Source organism: Silene latifolia, chromosome 5 (assembly GCF_048544455.1).
Source record: "Silene latifolia isolate original U9 population chromosome 5, ASM4854445v1, whole genome shotgun sequence".
Classification (NCBI taxonomy): domain Eukaryota; kingdom Viridiplantae; phylum Streptophyta; class Magnoliopsida; order Caryophyllales; family Caryophyllaceae; genus Silene; species Silene latifolia.
The window spans coordinates 14,931,677-14,953,515 of record NC_133530.1 but is presented as its reverse complement, the minus strand read 5'-3'; the positions used below and the strand labels follow the sequence as shown (position 1 = coordinate 14,953,515).

The window sequence follows — 21,839 nt, the reverse complement described above, 5'->3', positions numbered from 1 at the left end:
TTGTAAAGTGGACGCTCTCTCCTTCTCGATGGGTGCGACCCAGGCCCGTGTGCGATCTAATATAACACATGAAGGAGAGGTAAGGTGGTAATTTCAGCATCTATCTAATCGCTCCTTCCTCTCTTACAAAAGCACTCAACCTCTCTGGTTACTCGAGAGGATCCTAATTCCTATCTACTCGAGTGCAATGTGCATGTCCTCAGGTCAGGTCATATTCCAGCTACATAACCACGTACGTTACTCAATCAAGTTCTTTTTTTTTACAACGATCCTAATACCAAACTCGACATACCATCTTTACTTCAATCTTGCAAACACTTCATAGCATTTCTCAAACCTGTAAACAAATTAAAGATGAAGAACTAGGGAAGCACATTAATCAAACACATAAGATAGATTCTGACAAAATTGACCCTGTCCGACTGACCTGACCCGAATAACTAGATCCGTACTCGACTGGACCCGATACATATGACTCGTCCCGAATATTTATTACTGCACACTGATCATCATTGGTGAAAAACTTGATATTAACTATTAGGATGGTTTGTATTATTGATAGTCTGTTCGTATCTCTAACCATCACAATGGTTTGTATTTTATAGTACTTCTAACATCCGAACATAATAATAATAATAATAATAATAATAATAATAATAATAATAATAATAATAATAATAATAATAATAATAATAATAATAATAATAATATCTCATAACAATGGTAAACATAATTAATTATTGCATACTATCATATCATATTATTTTAATTATGGTATATCACAATATATCGTAATCTCCTAACATCCCCTTCCAACCCATGGTAATTTATCAAAATTTCCATGGGTTTGTCTAATATAAAAAAGAAGAATCATTCAAATTCTTCTGTCTTCGATCTTCAATTTACAAGAGTAACGCCACTATTTTCGAACTTGCTAATAGAAAAATATAATCGGTCGAAAACGCCGTCGTTTTTCGAGCCCATCAAATCGTCGATCAATAATCATCAAGAACGCCAATCTTTTCGAACTCCAAACAAAATTCGATCTCGTGAAAACCCGATACTCATCGGTAGCATTGCTTTATCGCTATAATTGAATTGATCATCATTGGTCAATCCTGTATTCCTCAATCATGTAGGACCAAGATGGGTACAAAATAAAAATGCCAAATCACTTTGCATGCCGTGATCTTTTGAATTTCACGGTTCGCAAAATATATAACTATTTTTTTATACAATAAAATAAATTATCACGATAAAATTTCGCCGGAAGGCATCATAAATCACTTTGCATCCCGTATTGTTGTTTTTTCAAGATAAAAAAAAAAATGTGACAAATCTAAAATTAACCCAAGCTGAATTAACTCAAATCATACCCAACCTGATTGACCCGTTTATTAACAATACACATTTGGTTCAAAACATGATCAAACATAACTTACTTGTCATTGTCAAAACCTTACATATTCCTTCAAGCATAATATGCATGTATAAATAGGATGTCAAGCTATACGCTGAATATCATCGCATCAACAAATTAACAAAGAGAAATACTCTAAACCCTTACTCAGCCAAGAGCAAGAACATAATTTAGTTCACAAGCAATGAAAGGAGGAAAAAGAATGGCTGTTTTGGCAGGGTGCAACTATGCTGGCCGGGGATCGTCTGAGTTGAAAGGGTGCATCAACGACGTTGTCTCTATGAAAAAGGTGCTCATTTCGAGTTTCGGGTTCAAAGAAAATGACATTGTGCTCCTAACCGATAATGAAGCAGCCTTAGAGAAGAAGCCTACAGGTGCTAACATTAAGAATGCGCTCGAGCGAATGATTAAGCAAGCTGAAGACGGTGATCTCCTCGTCTTTCACTTTAGTGGTCATGGGACGTTGCTACGAGATAAGAACCATGGTGCTATTGTTCCTACTGATTTCAATATCATCACAGGTTATTTTTATTTTTATTTTTTATTATTGACGTAGTATCGTTAGTTTTGTACATGATATCTTTCATGTTTGATTTCATGCATAACATGTCATTTTTGTCACTATAAGAAATTTCAATTGAGCATAACTTCTAGTCCAAAATTATTTTTTTATATATTTTTTATTTTTTCAGATATGGACTTTAGGCAGCTAGTAAACAAGATACATCACAAAGCAAGCTTCACAATCGTAGCGGATTCATGTCATAGCGGAGGCCTAATCTACCAGGAAAAAGAGCAAATCGGACCGTCTACAGTTCCAACAAATCCCCAAATCATCAACTCCTATAAGCCCAAGTACATCCCCATTGAGGACATTGAAAATATGTTCCGGCAACAGTCAGGCCGTCCACTAAACATCGGAGATTTCATGAGACTATATTTCAGGGACGATGCTAGCGCGAGCTTTATTCAGCCCCCAAACTTTCAGTCCCCAAACTTTCAGCCCCCAAACTTTCAATCCCCAAACTTTCAGCCAAACTTTAAGATTAACCTTCAGCCCAACATTCCCTTTAGCTTTAATATTGGCAAAGTTTACGATAATGGAATTTTATTTAGTGGCTGCCAAAGTAATGAGTGCTCATTGGATGATTCGGCTAGCAAGCCCCCCCATGGGATGTTTAGCTACGCGGTTATGACCGTGTTACAAAATTCAGGTAAGGTCGTCAGTAATAGGCAGCTTGTCATGCAGACTAGGAAATTTTTGGGAGACACTCAGCATCCCTGTTTGTACTCCAGTGATGAGAACGCTGATGCTACTTTCCTCCTGCAACGCCAAGCAAGCACTAATTAATCAACCGGTCCGGTTTGTCACGGCCAATCGAATCATATCCATTATATAATGAATAATCGGGTGTAAAACCTTATAATAATATAATAAAACTATGGAGTAATATCACCAATAAGTACTAGAGTCTGGAGTAATATCACCAATAATATAATAAAACTACGGAGTATTTACTGTACAACTTACAAGTGTGTAACTACAAATTACTATTATGTACACAAAGTTATATAAATAAATGAATTTTCTTAATAATTTAACGATTCTTTTACTTTGTTAATATTTAGTGCCATTATATATTAGATATGTATCATTTCTATAGATCTATAAATAAAGAGATTAAACTCCTACATTTTTTCATCAAATTCAAATTACACATAACTTATTTAAAATTGGTAAAAATAATATAAATCAATATTCAATAATTATTTTAACTAACAAGTACGTAGCATTTGTAAAAAAAAAAAAATTGATAAATGAAATTCAATGGAGAGAACTTAAAATTAACAATATGTACTCCCTCTGTTCCAGTGATATGTTTACACTTCTTTTATTTTGTGAGGGGGAAATAAATGAAGTGTAAACATATGACTGGAACGGAGGGAGTATTACTCTGTGTGTTAGAACACATTGGGTTGATGATGTCAAGTCCTTTTGTTATTTGATTGTTTGCTCTTAGTTGAAATGATTAGTGATTGAAGCAATCAAATGGACTTCAACAATGATTCAAGATGATCAAGCTCAAGACAATGATATTTTATAAGCCTTAGTCGAAAAATGTAAGAGTAAGTGTAACACTCTCATTTAAGTCAAGTAATGGCAAAACCATGCAACAGTACGCTGTACTGTGGTTTCTGGTACTACCATACGGAGGAGGAATTTCGACCAAATGTTTTAAGTGTCAAAACTTTGCAAACTTTAAACCTTAAACATTTGAATTTTCAAAAGCTTGAAAATAATCTGAAATTTTGGAGTCACAAACCCACTTGACTAAAAGCTTTTTGCCATTTTGGTAAAATGTCACATGTTGAGTGTAATAGCTTAACTTTTCTGATTTTTTAAGCCCCAAGCCTATAGTCTAACACTTACCATCACTCAAAGCTATCATTTTAATATTAGATTTAATCTTTCTAAGTTGTACTTACCTAAGACTAAATCCACTATAAATAGAGTGTCTTAGTCACATTTATTTCTTAAGACTTCCAAATCATTTATTGTAAAAACCTTGCAAATCATTTGTGCATTTAAAGCTTTGTTCTTCAAGTGTTTGCAAAACGTTTTTCTGATTTTAAAGTCTTCAAATTGTTTTCGAAAAAGTCAGAAACCTCCAAGTATCGATTCATTTGTCTTTGTGACATAATGAGTTTGTTCCATGATTCTTGTGTTAGATCTTCATTGTGATCTCCATGTTCATTTAGTGAACTCTTGAGATTCGAGATTCTGTAACACCTTGAGATAGAACCCATAAACTCTTGAAACGGAGTAGCTTTAAGTTTGAGTGCAACTGGAGTAGGTTGGCGAGTTATTTTCATTGTAAGGGTTTAGTAAGTTTGAGTAAATTTCTAAACAAGCAATAAAATAACGGTTGGACGTAGGCCTCGGAGTAGAGGTTCAACCAATTTTTAAAATGTCGTTTGTTTGTTCATTTACTTTTACGTTCTTCCACTTTGCTATTTCTCGCATGTATCTAATCAAGTTATGTGTCAGAGTCACCTATACCATGACATAGAACTGATGTACCTTCTTGTGAACTTACATTCAATTAAGTTTCTCAAGTCTTGTACTTCAACATTCTTAGCTTAAAGTAATTAATTAACTAAGTTAAGGATAAAATTTTTAAAAGGTACACCCAATTCACCCCCTCTCCCTCTTAGGTGTTAATCGTTCTTAACTCTTCACCGTGTCTCTGGTGAGTGAAGTCGTATGCTCTCAAAGATAAGTAATTGATTAAAGCTGGATAAATTCATATAATTAAAGATCTTAGGTCAACAAAATATGTTATTTTTGGGTAAGATCATTGATATGATCTACATTTAGCACGTATTAGAATAGAACGTTATACATAATATTTTTTTGGGAATCATTTTTTTACATTAGACTTAACCCATAGTAGAATGCAAAAATTAAAGCCCAATTAGAAGATAATATTTTAGGCGGGAAACGTAGATTGGCCTATTCATTTAGTAAATAGGGGATGACAAATTTAGGTTCTCAAAACTAGAAAAAAATAATGCGCCCCTTCCCAAAAACATTAACAGTAATTTTTATGTAACACCGTTTTACACTGTAAGACGTCTTATTATGTAAAAGGAACCATTTACTGAATAACTTTTTTACAAAAATGGATCGTCTCACATTGTGAGACAATCTCATACTATAATTTATACAACACTAAAATGTAATGCCTCTTTAGATGTTGTCAGCTTGTGGCAAAATCCGATCTTGTTTGTGTTATATTCAACAACGGGTCTGAATCACACCTAAACGAAGGAGAAAGAGTTCACAATACAAGGCTAGAAGGGTTCCACTCTAAAACCAATTGGCAATAAATAGAGTAGCCCCTTGCCTTTATATATACAGTGGAATTCTCTTCTCTAATTCTCCAATATGAGATCTTTACATGTGTAACTCATATGAGTTGGCGCTTATTATCAACAGCTTGATTATGTCAATCCGATGTGCACACTATTGAACCGCCTAACATCCGAGAATAATAAAAAGATCATATTCGAACTGGTCATGCCGGGTGAGTGATAGGCTCAACCAACTAAACCATGAATCGCCGCGATAGCGATAGTCACAGACCCAAGATTGAAAGACTAGGGGTGCACTCTTTTCGAGGCGATCAACGCCGCACGATTAAATACAATAAAAATGTGATTTATATCGTGAAAAGTAAAATCCAAAGATCATGCATATAAATTGACGCAGTTTTAAATTTATTTCTGAAATAAACTACATTTCCCATTCAATTTAAGGGAAAAAAGTACTGGTAATATTTAGTGCGAGAAAAAGGAACATACATCGGAGGTATTACCTCCAACCTTTTTGTTTTTGAGCATATATATATATATATATATATATATATATATATATATATATATATATATATATATATATATATATATATATATATATATATATACATATATGTATATTTTTGAGCTTATTACCTCAAACTTTATTTGTTTTTGAGCATATGTATATTCTTTTTGAACTTATTAAAATTTATAAGTTAGATTTTAATTTTTTTCTTTCAAAACTCAAATTTTACTAAATTTATATGTAATGTTTTTGAGTTTTATTGTAATTTTTTAGAGTTTAATGTTTAAGTGAATAAACTCAGAAACTTTATAGTAAAACTCATAATTTTTAAAACAAAACTCAAAATTTTTATTAAAATGCTCAGAAACTATTGAATTGGTGGTAATACATCAGATGTATAATCCACCTACTGTATTTAGTGCCATTATATATTGGATAGGTATAATTTCTATAGATCTATAAAGAAAGAGATTAAACTCCTACATTTTTTTTCATCAAATTCAAATTAAGCATACACATAACTTATTTAAAATTGGTAAAAATAATATAAAATCAGTATTCAGTAATTATTTTAACTAACAAGTACGTAGCATTCATAAAAAAAAAATTGATAAATGAAATTCAACGGAGAGAACTTAAAGTTAACAATATATATTACTCTGTGTGTTGGTGAGTGATCAAGTGGCATGCTTCCAAGGATAAGTAATTGATTAAAGCTGGATAAATTCATATAATTAAAGGTTTTAGGTCAACAAACATGCACTATTAACAAACCAATTGATCAACCAAAGTTGGCTGGTGTGAGTGGTAAGGCTCTCATCTCTTAAACAAGCGGTCAGGGGTTCGATTCCTGACTCTTGCGAATGAAAAAACCAAACTTAGGAGGGGTCAATCCATTAAATTGCCTTCAGTATCCCAAAGGAGATTGCCCCAGTTTCCTTCTACCTCTTAATAAGTTTATTCAATAATTTAGGCCAAATAGGCTCTGGATGTTTGCAGCTAGCACACGGTAACGCACCCGGGTAGGCTCTCCCCACGAAGCTCTATACTTTCGAGGGAACATGTAGTTGCCATAGTTTTAGCCAGTGGCTCAATCCCTCATTAGAACTTCCCTGCCCCCTTATTTGTTTGTTAACCCACCGAATGAATTGATACCCGATTTTGACTGAGTACGTTCGATTCTTAGTAAAGTGCCGAATCAATTTATCCTCGTCATCTCCCTCGCATACTGGGATTTTCCGAATTTTCTCTGCCTTAAAGTTTAATGGAAATTGGTCAAATTTTCCTTATTCCATCTTCTTGGCTCTTCAAAGAACCAGCCTGCCGCTATACAGATTGCTCCTCCCCTCCTCTTAGTGAAATAATTCGAAAACTCGGTCCCTGAATAGTCCACGGATCACTCCAGAATTTCACGCACTTTTCGTCTCTTAGCAACCATCTAATAACCTCTTTAAAGACCCACACGCTGTAATGTTATGGTTTTCTGGTCCTAGCTTACTCGGTCGGATCGTCCATACTCGATCGAGTAAGCTGTCGAGTGCTTTTAATCACGGCTACTGTTTTGGGTGCACTCGATCGATTTATGAGGAACTCGGTCGAGTAGGCCGTGCTCGGCCGAGTACCCCACCGAGTATCCGGTCTGATGGGTTAATTTTATGCGGTTTGATAAAGATAATAGGAGAAGTATATATAAGTCGTGTTATCGACTTAAATCATTTTATAATCAGTTTCTTAATCACTTATCTAAACTCTCAACTACGTATCACTGCTCTCAAGTTACCTTCATCATTTCCAAGGCTAGGGTTCATAGATTTGGGGGTTTTTCATTCCTTTTCCGCGTCGATTCAGTAAGTATTTTACCTTTGTCATTTATACATTTTTGTTATAATTATACCAACTCTAATCGGGATTTGGGGGAACTGGGGCGTTTAGCCTTGTTACGTGTAATATATTGATTGTATGATATAATAATTGGTGAGGACTTCGTAGATAAGGCTTTCTAGCGTGATTGTTGTGCTTTGATTTGGGGCGATAAGGTAGGGTTTTCCTACTTAGTTGATTTTGTAATCAATTATAAGATGTGATATTAATTGATTGGTTGACATGATTATTATTGTGATTGAGATGGTACCGCTGTTCGGTTACTGTTGTGGAACCAGTTTCGGGAGATGGTTCCAACCCCATGTTCGCCTCTCGTGGCTCCCATCACAAGGGATATGTGCACATTAATGAGCTGGGTTCGCTCGTTGCGATGAGCGGGGATTTGGTGGGCAAGTCTGCGATCCCCCACTGGCGGGATGGGTTACCTATTGCGATGGGTAATCTGGCAGGGCTACACACTTCGGTGTGTAGTCGGTTACTAGTTACTATCGGAGTGTGGAGGATGGTTACTACAGTTGGATTGGATTGTGTATCTGTGATTCTTATTTTGGTTATGCAGTTGACTGACCCCGTTTATTGTTGTCAAAACTGTGGTGATCCATTCGGGCATGGTGAACAGTTGGTTTAGCAGGTAATGGCTGTGGATGTAGCTCGCGGGTCACGGATGGGGCCGAGTCATCACCTTGTGTTTAGCTAGCTTCCGCCGTCGCTTAAACTTTAGTTATTTTGTTTTGTTCGAAGTTGTAAACAGCTTTCGGTTTGACTTCAATTATATTTGATTAAACAGTTTTGTACTTATAATAAATGTTTTTTAGTGGTCTATTTGATATACCTTACCTCGGGCAATCGAGATGGTAGCACCTTGATATGTTAAGGTGGTCCTTGGTAAGGTACCTTGGTGTATGAGGGTGTTACACACGCCTCTATAAGCTTCTCCACACATAGGACGAGTGATGTCCAAGCCTTACATAACTCGCTACTAGGATAGTATCTTGTAGCAGAATTTGTCCAGCTAGGGAATGCAGATTCTCATACAAAACCTATTATTGTTTTGTAAGCGTTGTAGGGTTGAAAGACTCAAAGTGTTGGTAGCCGAGGCCTCATCCCTTTTGGATTTGCACATTTTCTCCCAGGCCACCCCGTGAATACGTTTTTTCGATCTCCCCGTGTTCCCACAAAAGGCAATCGCTTTCAAATGTTGAGCATAAATTGAAAGGAAATTTAAACAGTCCCATTTGTTAATAAGGACCTCTTTACCTTCAAACGATAACATTTTCTCTTTCCAATTTTTCAATTTCTCGCTAGAGAAAAAGCTAATTTTCTGTTTTAAGCAATAATGGCTGGTATCCCCCAATATTTTGACGGAGATTGGATAACATATGTTTCAAGGAAAACGCGAACATTAATCCTATTCCCCTCCTTGGTACTCAGACGAAAATAAATTAAATTCCCGAATAAGTAGACCTGTATAGGAAAACAAAGACAGTAGAGTGGTTAAGCTCAGAGCTAATCAACCATACACACACACACAAGTCTAATAGCAACTCACATATATAACAAAGTATGAAAGTAGGAAAATGTAGCTTGAATTTCGAGGTGTTGCATGATAACGTAAACATGACACACATTGATAATCTTCGAATTTGCAAGATCGCTTATGTCGGATTTCATCACGCGGTAGAGCAGTTAAGCTCAAAGGTAATCGAACATACGGTAGAGCAGTTAAGCTCAAAGGTAATCGAACATACACACACAAGTCTAATAACAACTCACATCTATAACAAAGTATGAAAGTAGGAAAATGTAGCTTGAATTTTGAGTTGTTATGATACCGTAGACACACATTGATAGTCTTCGACTTTGCAAGATCGCTTATGTCGATTTTCCTTACGGTATTGATAAGGCTGAAGTCGTATCACCTTAATCAAAGTAAACCTAAATTATTACTAAATAATAGCTAGCGGTAAGAAGGGTCGAATCCACAGAGAGGCGATGTAATTATTCTAGTCTATATATATTTATAAAAGAGGCTTTTTTCGAGCGATTCTAGAGCGTCCACATCATCAAAAATCAATTTAGGAAAGTATCATAAATAATAATTTTTGATGTACAAAATAAAGTGCAGAATCTTTTAATTATTATAATTATATATATTTCCTAAATTATATTCAAGTGATATTTCCAATTTGAGGCTTTTTTCGAGCGATTCTAGAGCGTCCACATCATCAAAAATCAATTTAGGAAAGTATCATAAATAATAATTTTTGATGTACAAAATAAAGTGTAGAATCTTTTAATTATTATAATTATATATATTTCCTAAATTATATTCAAGTAATATTTCCAATTTTTATATAAAAACTTTTCCATTTTATTTGACAACAAAGTATTGTTAACAAAATTATGAAAATAATATAATTAGATTCGTGATAAAAAAATGTTATCATTAGAGTATAAATTTTATATCATTTGCACATACTGAAAATAGTGTACCTCTTAGTTTTTAATACATTATATGTCCCACATTGAAAAATAATGTAGATGTGGAGAATATACTACGTATAAATAATAGAATTGTCCCACATCAAAAGATTAACAAATTGGGTTAATCATATGATTATAAATAGGAGGCATCCTTGAAACTTTGGTATTAACCCAAATCTTTTGAGTTTCTTAAGTATTGTCTTAAAGAGATCTTAAAAGTTTGTATAATATCTCCACAATATGATATAAAAAATAAAGTGGATATTTTTTTAATTATTATAATATATATTTCATATATTATATATCCAAGTCATGTTTATAATTTTTATATAAAAATATTTTATATTTCATTTGATAAAAAGCTACCGTAAAAAAATTATATAATTAGATTTGGGATAAAAAAAATGAAATTATTAGAGTATGAATTTCATATCATTTGCACACAAAAAAAAAGAAAAAAAAAGTACGATTATTAATAGACAGTATAGGATGTCGAACTAGGTGAGAAATAGAAGACGTGCTTCTTAGTATGTTATATGTCACGCATTGGAAAATAATATAAGTGTGATGAACATACTACGTATAAATAGTAGAATCGTCCCACATCGGAAAATTACCATAAGGTGAGGTCATCCAATTATAAATAATATAATTATCCACATCGAAAGATTAATATAAGGTGTGATGATCTTATGATTATATATATGAGTCATCCTTTGAAATTAAATATCAACCCAAAATCTTTCGAGTCTCTTAAGTAGTGTCTTAAAGAGCTCTTATATGTTACAGTTGTCTTATATGTTACAGTTGTCTTATATGTTACATTTGTTGTGCGCTAACAGTTAAATTGTTACACTTGTCTTATAAATAGTAGAATTGTCCCATATCGAAAAATTAACATAAGGTATGCTGATCCTATTATTATAAACAGTAGAATTGTCTCATATCGAAAGATTAATATAATGTGGGGTGATTCTATGATTATAAATATGAGTCATCCTTGGAACTTAAATATCAACCCAAAATCTTTTGAGTCTCTTAAATATTGTCTTAGATAGCTCTTATAAGAGTTTGTATTATTACCCCCACAATAGTGAAATTTATTTGTATTATACTTTTGATTTTGGTGGTTTCACAATTATATAATTATATATTGTTATATCATCTCCTTTTCTACTCAAATTTAATAGTTTAGCAATAAGTTATTTAGTTTTTAATTTTTTAGCTGAATTTTTAAATAACGAACATACATCAGTAGTATTCTTATTATATAAGAGACTTTGAAAGTAACGTTACAAAATGTTATTTTTTCAAGTTTTAACATTTTTTTTCATCTAGAGAGTTCAACCCTTAAAAACTACTTAATATTTATAAGAAAAAATGTTAATTTTATACGTAAGAAAAATTTTGGACTTTAGATAAGATTAGTTTGTTAGAAATAAGATAAAATTGCACAAATGTTACCTATATACGTGCGGAAAACTTTAGAGTTTAGATAAGATTAGTTTGTTAGTATTTGCTCATTATTAATCGGATCGGATGTTGAATGTATGAATATTAACTTATAGTATTTGCTCATATTATTAAATATTAAATATAACTACTATTAGATATAATGAGTAGCCGTATTTCGGAATTCGGGTTGGATGCCGAGTTAGGTGTGAAAAAGATGGTGTATTTATTAATATGTTATTTGTCTCACATTGAAAAATAATTGAGGTGTTGTGAATATACTACGTATAAATAGTAGATTTGTCCCACATTGAAAGATTAGCATGCATAAGGCCGATAGGGTGATCTTATGATTATAAATAGAAGTCATCCTTGAAAGTTGGGAATCAACCGAAAATCTTTTTAGTCACATAAATATTGTGAAAGAGAACTCTTAAGAGTTTCTATTATTAACGGTTAAAATTAAAATTTAACAAATTATAATTTTGTTGTCACTAAATTGTACTTATGTTTGCTTATAATGGCCAAAACCTTTACGGTGGAATGATTGCAATAAGATGATCATAGGAGTATACATTACATATTTACATGTGCTTTGTGAAAGAAAGAACATAAAAATGAACTCTATGTATCAGTAATTAGAAGATTAATTATTATTATTATGTAAGACGGACTTATTAATTGAACCAAAAAATTTAAAATGACTAACTTATAAGAATGACATGTGTAAGTAAATTGTCCATATTTGAAGGGTAGGTATATGGTTCAAACAAAATATATACTCCCTTTGTCCCAATCAATAGTTTACATTTGCTTTATTCTTCCTACCAAAATATAGCAAATGTAAACTATTCATTAATTTCACACCTGTCTTTGTATTAATCATAAGGGTTATCAAAGCGCCCCCATTGGCTTACACTTATGATGATTAGTAGTTAATAAATTTTGCTAGAATTCGAGATAACAAAGCTTTAGAGGCTATTTAATGCTTAGAATCAAGTACGTATCAAGAGACCATAAGGGATTAAGATATTTCATTTTTTTTAGAATTATGTGACACTCGGATTTGAACTTCGAAACACCTATCTTTATATTAATCATAAGGGCTATCAAAGCGTCCCGATTGGCTTACACTTATGATGATTAATATTTAATAAATTTTGCTATAATTCGAGATAACAAAGCTTTAGAGGCTACTTAATGCTTAGAATCAAGTACGTATCAAAAGACGATTAAGATATTTCATTTTTTCGAAACACATATTCGATAATGTTCTATAACTTAGATTTAATATAATCAAGGTCATTAACCCGTACGAAGTACGGGCTTTCAAACTAGTTTATTAATATTTAAGTCTGTCTTAAAGTAACCGATTTTTGGGGGTTTTGTTTGTTTGATTTCTAGCAACTAATAACAATGTAAATAAATATGACGAATTCAATACTATAAAAAGTTCTAGGGATTAGGTTCACTAGGTAGTTATTCAGGGGTGAGATTTAAATTATTGATAGAGCAATTTATATTGTTTAAGGTCATAAGATCGGTCAATTTTAATATGTCCTTTAGATCTAATCTAACATGCAATCGCTATCACTAAATTAATTAGTTTTATTCAGTTGTTGTAGCTTTTACTAGTTTTAACCCGGTCGGTGAAAATCCTAGTTTATGTAATACTAATTAATTAATTCTGCAGAAGCTAATCAACTACATTCAAACCAACAAACTGAACAACAACAAAGAGCAATTTAACTATCAATTCATCAATTTAATCCCCTTTCTAACAACCTAGATTCACATTCACCCTAGATAAGAGGTTTAGCTACTCATGCTAATGGCATTAACAACAATAAAGGTAGATGAAAGCATGATTAAAGATATTAAATAAGAATAATTGAATAAAAGCATAAACTTGATTAACAATTAATAAAGAACGATTAAATACCTTAATAATTAATGAGGAAAGATTGATATATCCAAAAGTAAGAACAATAAACTAAACTAAAGGTATTTGAGAGATTTTCTAGGGTAATTCTACTCTAGCTACGAAAAATAATGCGTCAATAAACTAGGGTACTATTAGGTTTTTATAATAAAATATAACCGACTTCAGGAAATTTGCGGAAATTACTGGAAACATTGGTTCCTCGATCGAGCCTTGAGCTACTCGATCGAGTCATCACTTCCTCGATCGAGCCCATGCTCGGTTGATCGAGGAATTATTCTGTTTTCTGCTCCTTTCTTCTTGTTGTCTTCTTAACTTCTCTTCTTTCATTCTTATGGATTCCCGTGCCATGCTTCGTGTATTCCTTCATGCCCACTCCGCGATACCCATTTTATTTCTTTGCTCCTCAAATGCATAATTCCTGCATTAAACATTAAAAAGCAGGAAGTATCGACATTCTAACATAAAAGGCATGTAATTAATAGTATAATTTAGCACGAAAGCCGTATCAAAAGCAATTAAGGGGAGATATAAATATGTATATAATTATGACTCATCAGGTATTCACTAATCACTCATTTAAACACAAGGTGAATATAATAACATAAAGATAGAAAGAAGTAGTATTCTCACCTCCTCACATATGAGAATGTACATGCAATCTAACGTGAGAACAACTTAATATTAACAAAGCATAACCATCAAACAAAGACAATTGTACATGCAAAGGACTTACAAAGGTAGCTAGGGGTCATGGGAATAAAGTGCTTGCGCAAAGCGCGTTTGGCGAATGTGAGGTTAAAAATCGGTAGTCGCATACCAAAATCATACCAATAATGATACAACTTTAATCCCAATAACCAACTAGAGAAATGATCTTAAGGGAAAAACATTGTCCATTACAATTATCCATTTGACGTACTCTAGCAAAATTGTTTTTTCTTTTCTTTACCGTCATCCGTCTATCAAGAAGTGATGTTTTTTTCTCAAATAATTCTTTTCTTGTCACTCCAGCTTTTCTTTACCGTATAGCAAGAAGTGATGCCTTTTTCTCAAATAATTCTCTTCATATCACTTCGCCTTTTTTTTCGTTCATTTTTCTCATTACAAATACTCAATCTATGAAAGGTTGAAGATTACAAGTGATCATAATGTTTCAAAAATTATTCTCTCGAAGAACCAATAGTAGAATTTCAGAAGATGACAAAATTGGGGATAGTTTTGTGGAAGTATTTTTCAAGAAGAATATGAAAAAAGAATTTTTAGAAGATGACAACACCAGGGACAATTTACAGCTTAAGTATGAAAAATGAATGAAAGCCTCCTACGTTGCTTTTTATAGAGTAAGATTCGAAAAACATCAAACAAAGTCTTTTCACTGAGTTAATATACTGAACAGATAAGCACAAATCCAAAAAGATTAAATAATAATATTCTATTATCGAATTATTTTATTTTATTTTTTTATTATTTTTTTATATTTTAGAATCAAAGATAGGAAAAGAGCCATATCGATTATGCCATTTGTATTGAAATACACAAATTCTTATTCAATTGGTCTCTCTTGTGACGGGTTACCATTTGTGGCGGATATTTTGTGAGTTAAAATGGTAACAAAATGGGTTAGTGGAGAAAGGGGACCACATGAATAGTGTTGCAGAGAGAGAAAAAGTGGATACTTTGTGAGGTAAAATGGTATCCGTCACTCAAGAGTGACGGATATGTACCGTCACAAACAAGAATTTGTGATTCTTATTTGTGACGGAGGGCATCCGTCACAAACAAGAGACGGGTACCATATTGTCTCACAAAAAACCCATAGGGGTGAGAGAAGGAGCACATGGGGTGGGTGCCCACCTTGTCCCCTCTACCCATTTCCACTCACAAAATACCCGTCGCAAGATCCGACCCGTCACAAGCAAGACTTATTGATTGAAATATTGTTCTCATATTCTTCAAAATCATTTAAGAAAAGTATTCTTCAAAATCTTTCCTTAAAAAAGTGAAAATAGTGTTCTAAAATATTACTTTAAAGATCATAAACGTAGTCAATAAATACTTAGTCAAAACACTTATTAATTAAAAATCACCGAAAAAAACACTAATTAAAAAAAATTTCAAAACATTTTCAAAATTCCACAACACAGTACAATGTGTTGAGAATCTTGAGATCCTATCACTAGCTTATTTAACACATGAAAGAGGGGTAAGATGGTAACTTTAGAACCTATCTAATCCCTCCTTCCTCTCTTACAAAAATTACTCGATCCTCTCCAATTACTAGAGAGGATCCTATCCTCAGGTCAAGTCATATTCCATCTACATTGCCACCTACATTACTCAATCAAGCTGTTTTTTTACAACGATCCTAATACCTAACTCGATATCATTCCTCAAACCCGTAAACAAAGATCAAGAACTAGGGAAACACATTAATTTTGGTGCAAAGGAAAACACATTAATCAAACACATAAAATAGACCAGACAAAATTGACCCTGTCCGACTAATCTGACCTGAATAACTAGATTCGTACCCAATTCGACCCGACTCGACCGAAATTGAGGATCTGAACTTGAGCCGCCCAATATAACTTGACCTGAATGGTTTTTTTTATTGCACACCGATCATCATTGCTAAAAAAACTTAATACTCCCTCTCATTCTAGATAATCCTCCATATTCATGTTGTTCTTGAAAATCAAACCTTAAGAGTACTATATGCAGAAACTGAAAAGGTTGGATAACACATGAAAAATGACAAAGTTTAAGGGTACCACGTAAATTGAAATATATTTTTTTACGGAAAATTCACGTGGTACCCTTAAACTTTGCCACTTTGCACATAGTACCCAGTATTATAAGTTTGTATATATGTTACCCTTCACGTTTGATTTTTATGCACAACATGTCCTTTTTGTCGCTCTAACAAACTTCAATTCTACATAACCCGTGCACCGCAATTCGAAAATAGACCAATTTTTTGTTCTACACACATTTTCTCATAATCTACGATTAGAGGGAAACAAAAAATTTCGACGTACATTTCTCGGGTTTTTTCTCTCGAAATCCTAAAATCGACCATAACTTTGATCTTAAATTTCCGAATGACAATTTTTTGTTTTATCAAATTATAGATCTCGAAGAGGTAATCAATTTTTTTTTTTTAAAAAAAAAAAAAAAAAAATTGGCCAATTCCGGATTCTAGTTTATGATTTATGCTCAATTGAAGATTTTAAGAACGATAGAAAGAACATGTTGTACTAAAAAATCAAAGTTCAAGGTTATTATGTGCACCAACTTAAAAGGTTGGATACCACGTACAAAATGACATACTTCAGGAGTACCACGTGAATTTTCCGTATTTTTTATGTGCGCAACACTCGATTGTGACAAATTATATTTGGAAAATGCACATTGTGTCCTTGAGGTTTGCCATTTTGCACGAAATACCCAAAATTTTGATCCAGGAAAATTTAAGAGGTCATAACTCGTGTTTACGAGATCGGAATGTGACGATTTTTTTTCAAATAAATCGTCTTTTTGATAACTACCATTTGAAAAACAAATTCGAGTTTGGAATTCGTGACCAAGAGATATGGTCACTCAAAGTTTGTTCGGTTAAAAAAATTTTGACTTATAAAAACTCCTAACCACGGGATACAAATCGACTATTTTTTTTCCAAATCGTAGTTTTCGAAAAGACGGTCGATTTGAAAAAAAAAACGTTACATTCTGATCTCGTAAACACGAATTATGGCTTCTTAAAGTTTTTCGGATCAAAATTTTGGGAATTTCTACAAAACGGCAAACCTCAAAGACAGCTTGTGGATTTTCCGAATTTTATTTCTATATATTTATGTATATAATTATATTTTAGTGTATGATTGCAAAATCATCTTCTTTCTTTTCAGATATGGACTTTAGGCAGCTAGTAAACATGATACATCATAAAGCAACCTTCACAATCCTAACGGATTCATGTCATAGTGGAGGCTTAATCTACCAAGAAAAAGAGCAAATCGGACCGTCTGCAAATCCACCAAAGGCCGTAACAAACTCTTATAAGCGCAAGTGCATCCCCATCGAGGACATCGAAAACATGTTCCAGCAAAACACGGGTCTTTATAATCTAAACATCGGAGATTTCATGACACTATATTTCAGGGACGAAGCTAGCCTAAGCTTTCAGCCTAGCTTTCGGCTTGGGTTTCACCGTAGCAATGGCGAAGCTTACGATAATGGAGTTTTACTTAGTGCCTGCCAAAATAATGAGTTGGCAGTGGATGGTTCTGGTATCAAGCCTCCCCATGGGATGTTTAGCCATGCGGTTATGACCGTGTTGGAAAATTCAGGTCAGGTCATCAGTAATAGGCGACTCGTCATGGTGACCAGGAAATTTTTGGAAGACACTCAGCATCCATGTTTGTACTGCAGTGATGAAAACGCGGATGCTACGTTCTTGCTGCAACACCAAGCATACACTAATTGAATCATCCATTATATATATATATATTAAGAAACTTTTATAAAAATGGGTTATTTGTGTCGGGTTCGTGTTAAAAGAGCTCAACTATTAGGATATTAGGCCCATTAGGGCCGGCTATCACCTAGGTTTTAGGGTTCAGATTTCGGTACTATAAATACATGTATTGTTATCATAAGAATCATAACTCAATAATACAAGATTTATGAAATACTCTCCCCTCTATAATCTTATCATGGTATAAGAGTCTGAGACTCTTGAGGCCTAAAACACGATATTCCGCCGCCTGCCGGTGGACATATGATATACAACGCCTACCGGCGGGATTTCGCTATCGATTTCAGTTTACTAGTACGCTTCATATTTTCTATATTTAAAAGGAGAAATTGACGGGAATAATCCAACCTTTAAGCCATCTTCCAAGAATGATCTCACCTTTCAATAATCCAAAAACAATTATCTTTTAACCTCGTCTTCTTTAAACAAGCTCTTTTACCTATTACCTGAATAATAATAGATGAACCATCTCAACCAAAACCTTAAGGTGATGGTTGAGGCCCAACTATTATAATTATTCCTATTACGCTCACTCACTCAAATGCCTATTGGACTTGAAGAGTGGATAGTTGTTCACCGGCTCCCCCGTACCGTGTGTTGGAATTCCACTTCGAGAGTTTTTGAGGGGTTTTGAGGTTGTCAGGATTCGAACCCGTGACCTTTGGTCACGATGACTCTGATACCATGATAGATGAACCATCTCAACCAAAATCTTAAGGTGTTGGTTGAGGCCCAACTATTATAATTATTCCTATTAAATAAAAAATTACAAGTCTCTTACTTACTCCATTATTCTTTCTAAATTTTTTATTTTTATTTCATTTCATCTCCGATCACTAATCCCCCTCTTTGTCCCTAAAAAACTTGACATATTAACATCCAAACTCACACAAATTTCCGGAAAAATCAATCGATCAAAAAAAAAAAATATACACCCATTTCGTAAGCCACGAGCCCCTAATCAAAAAGTTTCAACCTAAAAGCATAACAAGTTAATTTTATCAAATTTTTCCATTGTTACCAAGCTCCTGTGCACCCTACAATTGAAGTTCCACTTTATCTCTCTTTTAATTAAAAACAACTCTCCCTTGGATGTTTAGATGTTTAAATTTTATTATCATTACAATATATTCGTTGTTCATAAATTACTTGCAATAATACGCAAGACAAATGAACATGTTAAATTAATAAATTACATATATTCTCCCTTAGCTTGGAGTATTTGTTTATAATGTTTTGTTTTAAAAGATTTAAGGAAAGAAATGGTTAGTAATGAAGTAAAGTAATTAAAACAAAAATTTAAACACACATTATCTGCTATTATAAGTCATTTTTATGGAGAGATTGTTGAAAGAAGATGGGGTTTAAAGATGAGATTATTTTTGGATTATTGAAAGATGGGATTATTCTTGAAAGACGGCTTAAAGGTGGGATTATTCCCGTCAATTTTTTCTATTTTTTTTTTTTAAAAAAATACAGTAGAAATTCAATTGTGATGGTGTAATGGCAATTTGATAGTTATCAATGATGGTGCTGATTTATTTCTTGCCGTTCAATCTTCAAATGGATGTTTTCCAGCTGTTCGAAATTTCTCATATCCCCAAAGACTTTTTGCCGAAACAAATCAAAAAATAAAGAAGCAATCTCTTCCTTTTCTTTTGAAATTTGATTTAAATTCTCTTTCTTTGTTTAAGGTGGTATTTAAATTATTTTATTTGGAGTTCGAAAAACCTAACGTTCTCCAAATCTTGAAATTAATGGATAATTTTCCGTTCTATTGATATTTGTCAGGTCGAGTAGGGTTCCTGCAAATTAACTCATACTTTCGACAAGTCCGAAAAAATTAAGTTCTTGTTCGAAGAAATTTTCTAGCAAGTCTTATACTCGTTTACCAGCCTTGCGGAGATGGAGATCTTTAATGAAGATGAAGAAGAATAGATGAAGATTTCTTTTTATTTTTTTTTCTTTGTATTTCTCCAATCGTAAAGTTCGTACTATGTACTGCCTTTACGATTGCTAGAGCGTATTAGGATATTAATTAAGCTCATTAAGGCCGGCTATCGTCTAGGGTTTAGAGTATTAGGGTTCAGATTTCGGTACTATAAATACATGTATTGTTATCATAAGAATCACAACTCAATAATACAAATTTATGAAATACTCTCCCCTCTATAATCTTATCATCAACCCTAACCCGGCCCATTTAAGTATCATGTCTTGTCGGTGTCAACACAATTACTTAAATGAGTCACAACATCTTAACCCTAACCCGCTAACTTCGAGTCGAGTTTGTGTTGTGTTTTCGAGTCGTGTCAATGATTTCCACCTCTAGTTTTGCTATTCTATTTTTGAGTGTGTACTTCATTTGTTTACCATTTTATATTTTAAGCGAATGTTTTTAATTGGCAACTATTTAATAACAATAACTACAAACGAGTCTCCCTCTCTCGAGTCTTTGTATCAAAAGTAAAGGTAAACAAATAATCGAAATGAAAAATTATTATTTACATGAGTAAAATATATTTCTTTTTTAGCTTTTTCCATATAGAAATAAACATACAAAGGTTCATAAACTCCAATACTAAATTTGAAATGAAAGCAATCAATTCCAGAAGGACTTTCACAACTGGAGTTTTTTATTTCAACCTTTGTATGTTCATTTCTAACTCAACTCAATAATTTTAAAATAATTATAGTATCCGTGTTTACCGGTAAATAGGATTACACATCCAGTTGTATATTTGTACTGCGTGTACAACCTTAACAAATCTAATTAAAATTAGATTATATGTATTTTTTTTTGAATTTTAAAATTTTTGAATTATATTTTAATTTTTGTATATCAAAATTAAAATCTTATTGAGCTAATATGTACTCCCTTCGTCCCGGTTAATTGTTGTCCTTTGATTTTGTCACAAAGACCAAGAAAAAAAGAGGGGACCAGTAACTAAAAAACAAGTGGACAAAATTGTGTGTGAATGATCAAATTGCTTATCAAGTTCATTCTTAAAATAGAAAGGATAATAATTGACCGAAACACCCAAAAATAAAATGCGATAACAAATGACCGGAACAGAGGGAGTATTATTTTTGAGTTTCATTATAAATTTTTGAGTTCAATATTTATATAAAGGAATTCAGATTCTTTCCAATAAATTAAAGCTCATATATTGAACTTTTAAGCTCAAATAATGTATTATAAAGCTTTTAGATGTTAATTATTCCAAAAAAAAAAAAAAACTAAAGTTCACTAAAGTTAACGGACGGTTCAATGGTTAGATACGAGTAAAACTAACCGTATGTAAAAAATATCTGAAACTTTTATTTTTAGTAGAATGTTGAATTATATAAGTATAAATAACTAATCTATTTTTAATTTTAATTGTATTTTAATCCGAAACTTCTATTTTTAGTAGAATTTTGAATTATGTAAGTATAACTAACTAATTTATTTTTAATTATATTTTATCTATTTTATTTTAAATTTTAGTGAAGTGTTTTAAAAAAGTTGGAGATTATCATGTCACTCGAAAAAAGTCTCAAATATATATTTATTTATAATGATATTGATTGATTAAAATGTAATGCCTCTTTAGATGTTGCCAACTTGTGGCAAAATCCGACCTCACTCGAGTATGTCTATCTGATTTTCACACTATTGAACCGCCTAACGTCCCAGAATAATAAAGAGACCATGTTCGAACTGGTCATGCCGGGTGAGGGTAAGGCTTAA

General features: G+C 32.8%; 2 protein-coding genes across 2 annotated transcripts; both read left to right on the top strand.

Moving 5' to 3' along the window:
- Window positions 1-1,519: 1,519 nt before the first annotated feature.
- Window positions 1,520-3,020, top strand: LOC141656811 (metacaspase-9-like). Its single transcript, XM_074463867.1, has 2 exons — window positions 1,520-1,941; window positions 2,113-3,020. Exons 1-2 carry the CDS (start codon window positions 1,605-1,607, stop codon window positions 2,769-2,771), a joined length of 996 nt encoding a protein of 331 aa, XP_074319968.1. The 5' UTR covers window positions 1,520-1,604; the 3' UTR covers window positions 2,772-3,020.
- A 14,459-nt stretch (window positions 3,021-17,479) lies between these two features.
- LOC141654889 (metacaspase-9-like) lies at window positions 17,480-18,055 on the top strand. Its single transcript, XM_074462000.1, has one exon. The coding sequence runs from the start codon at window positions 17,480-17,482 to the stop codon at window positions 18,053-18,055; it is 576 nt and encodes a 191-aa protein (XP_074318101.1).
- Window positions 18,056-21,839: the final 3,784 nt, after the last annotated feature.

Excerpts from the sequence above, each read along its gene's own strand:
- LOC141656811 (XM_074463867.1), top strand. The coding sequence starts at position 1,605 with ATGAAAGGAGGAAAAAGAATGGCTGTTTTGGCAGGGTGCAACTATGCT. Across the intron at positions 1,942-2,112 it reads TGATTTCAATATCATCACAG|ATATGGACTTTAGGCAGCTA; the intron begins GTTATTTTTATT and ends TTATTTTTTCAG.
- LOC141654889 (XM_074462000.1), top strand. The coding sequence starts at position 17,480 with ATGGACTTTAGGCAGCTAGTAAACATGATACATCATAAAGCAACCTTC.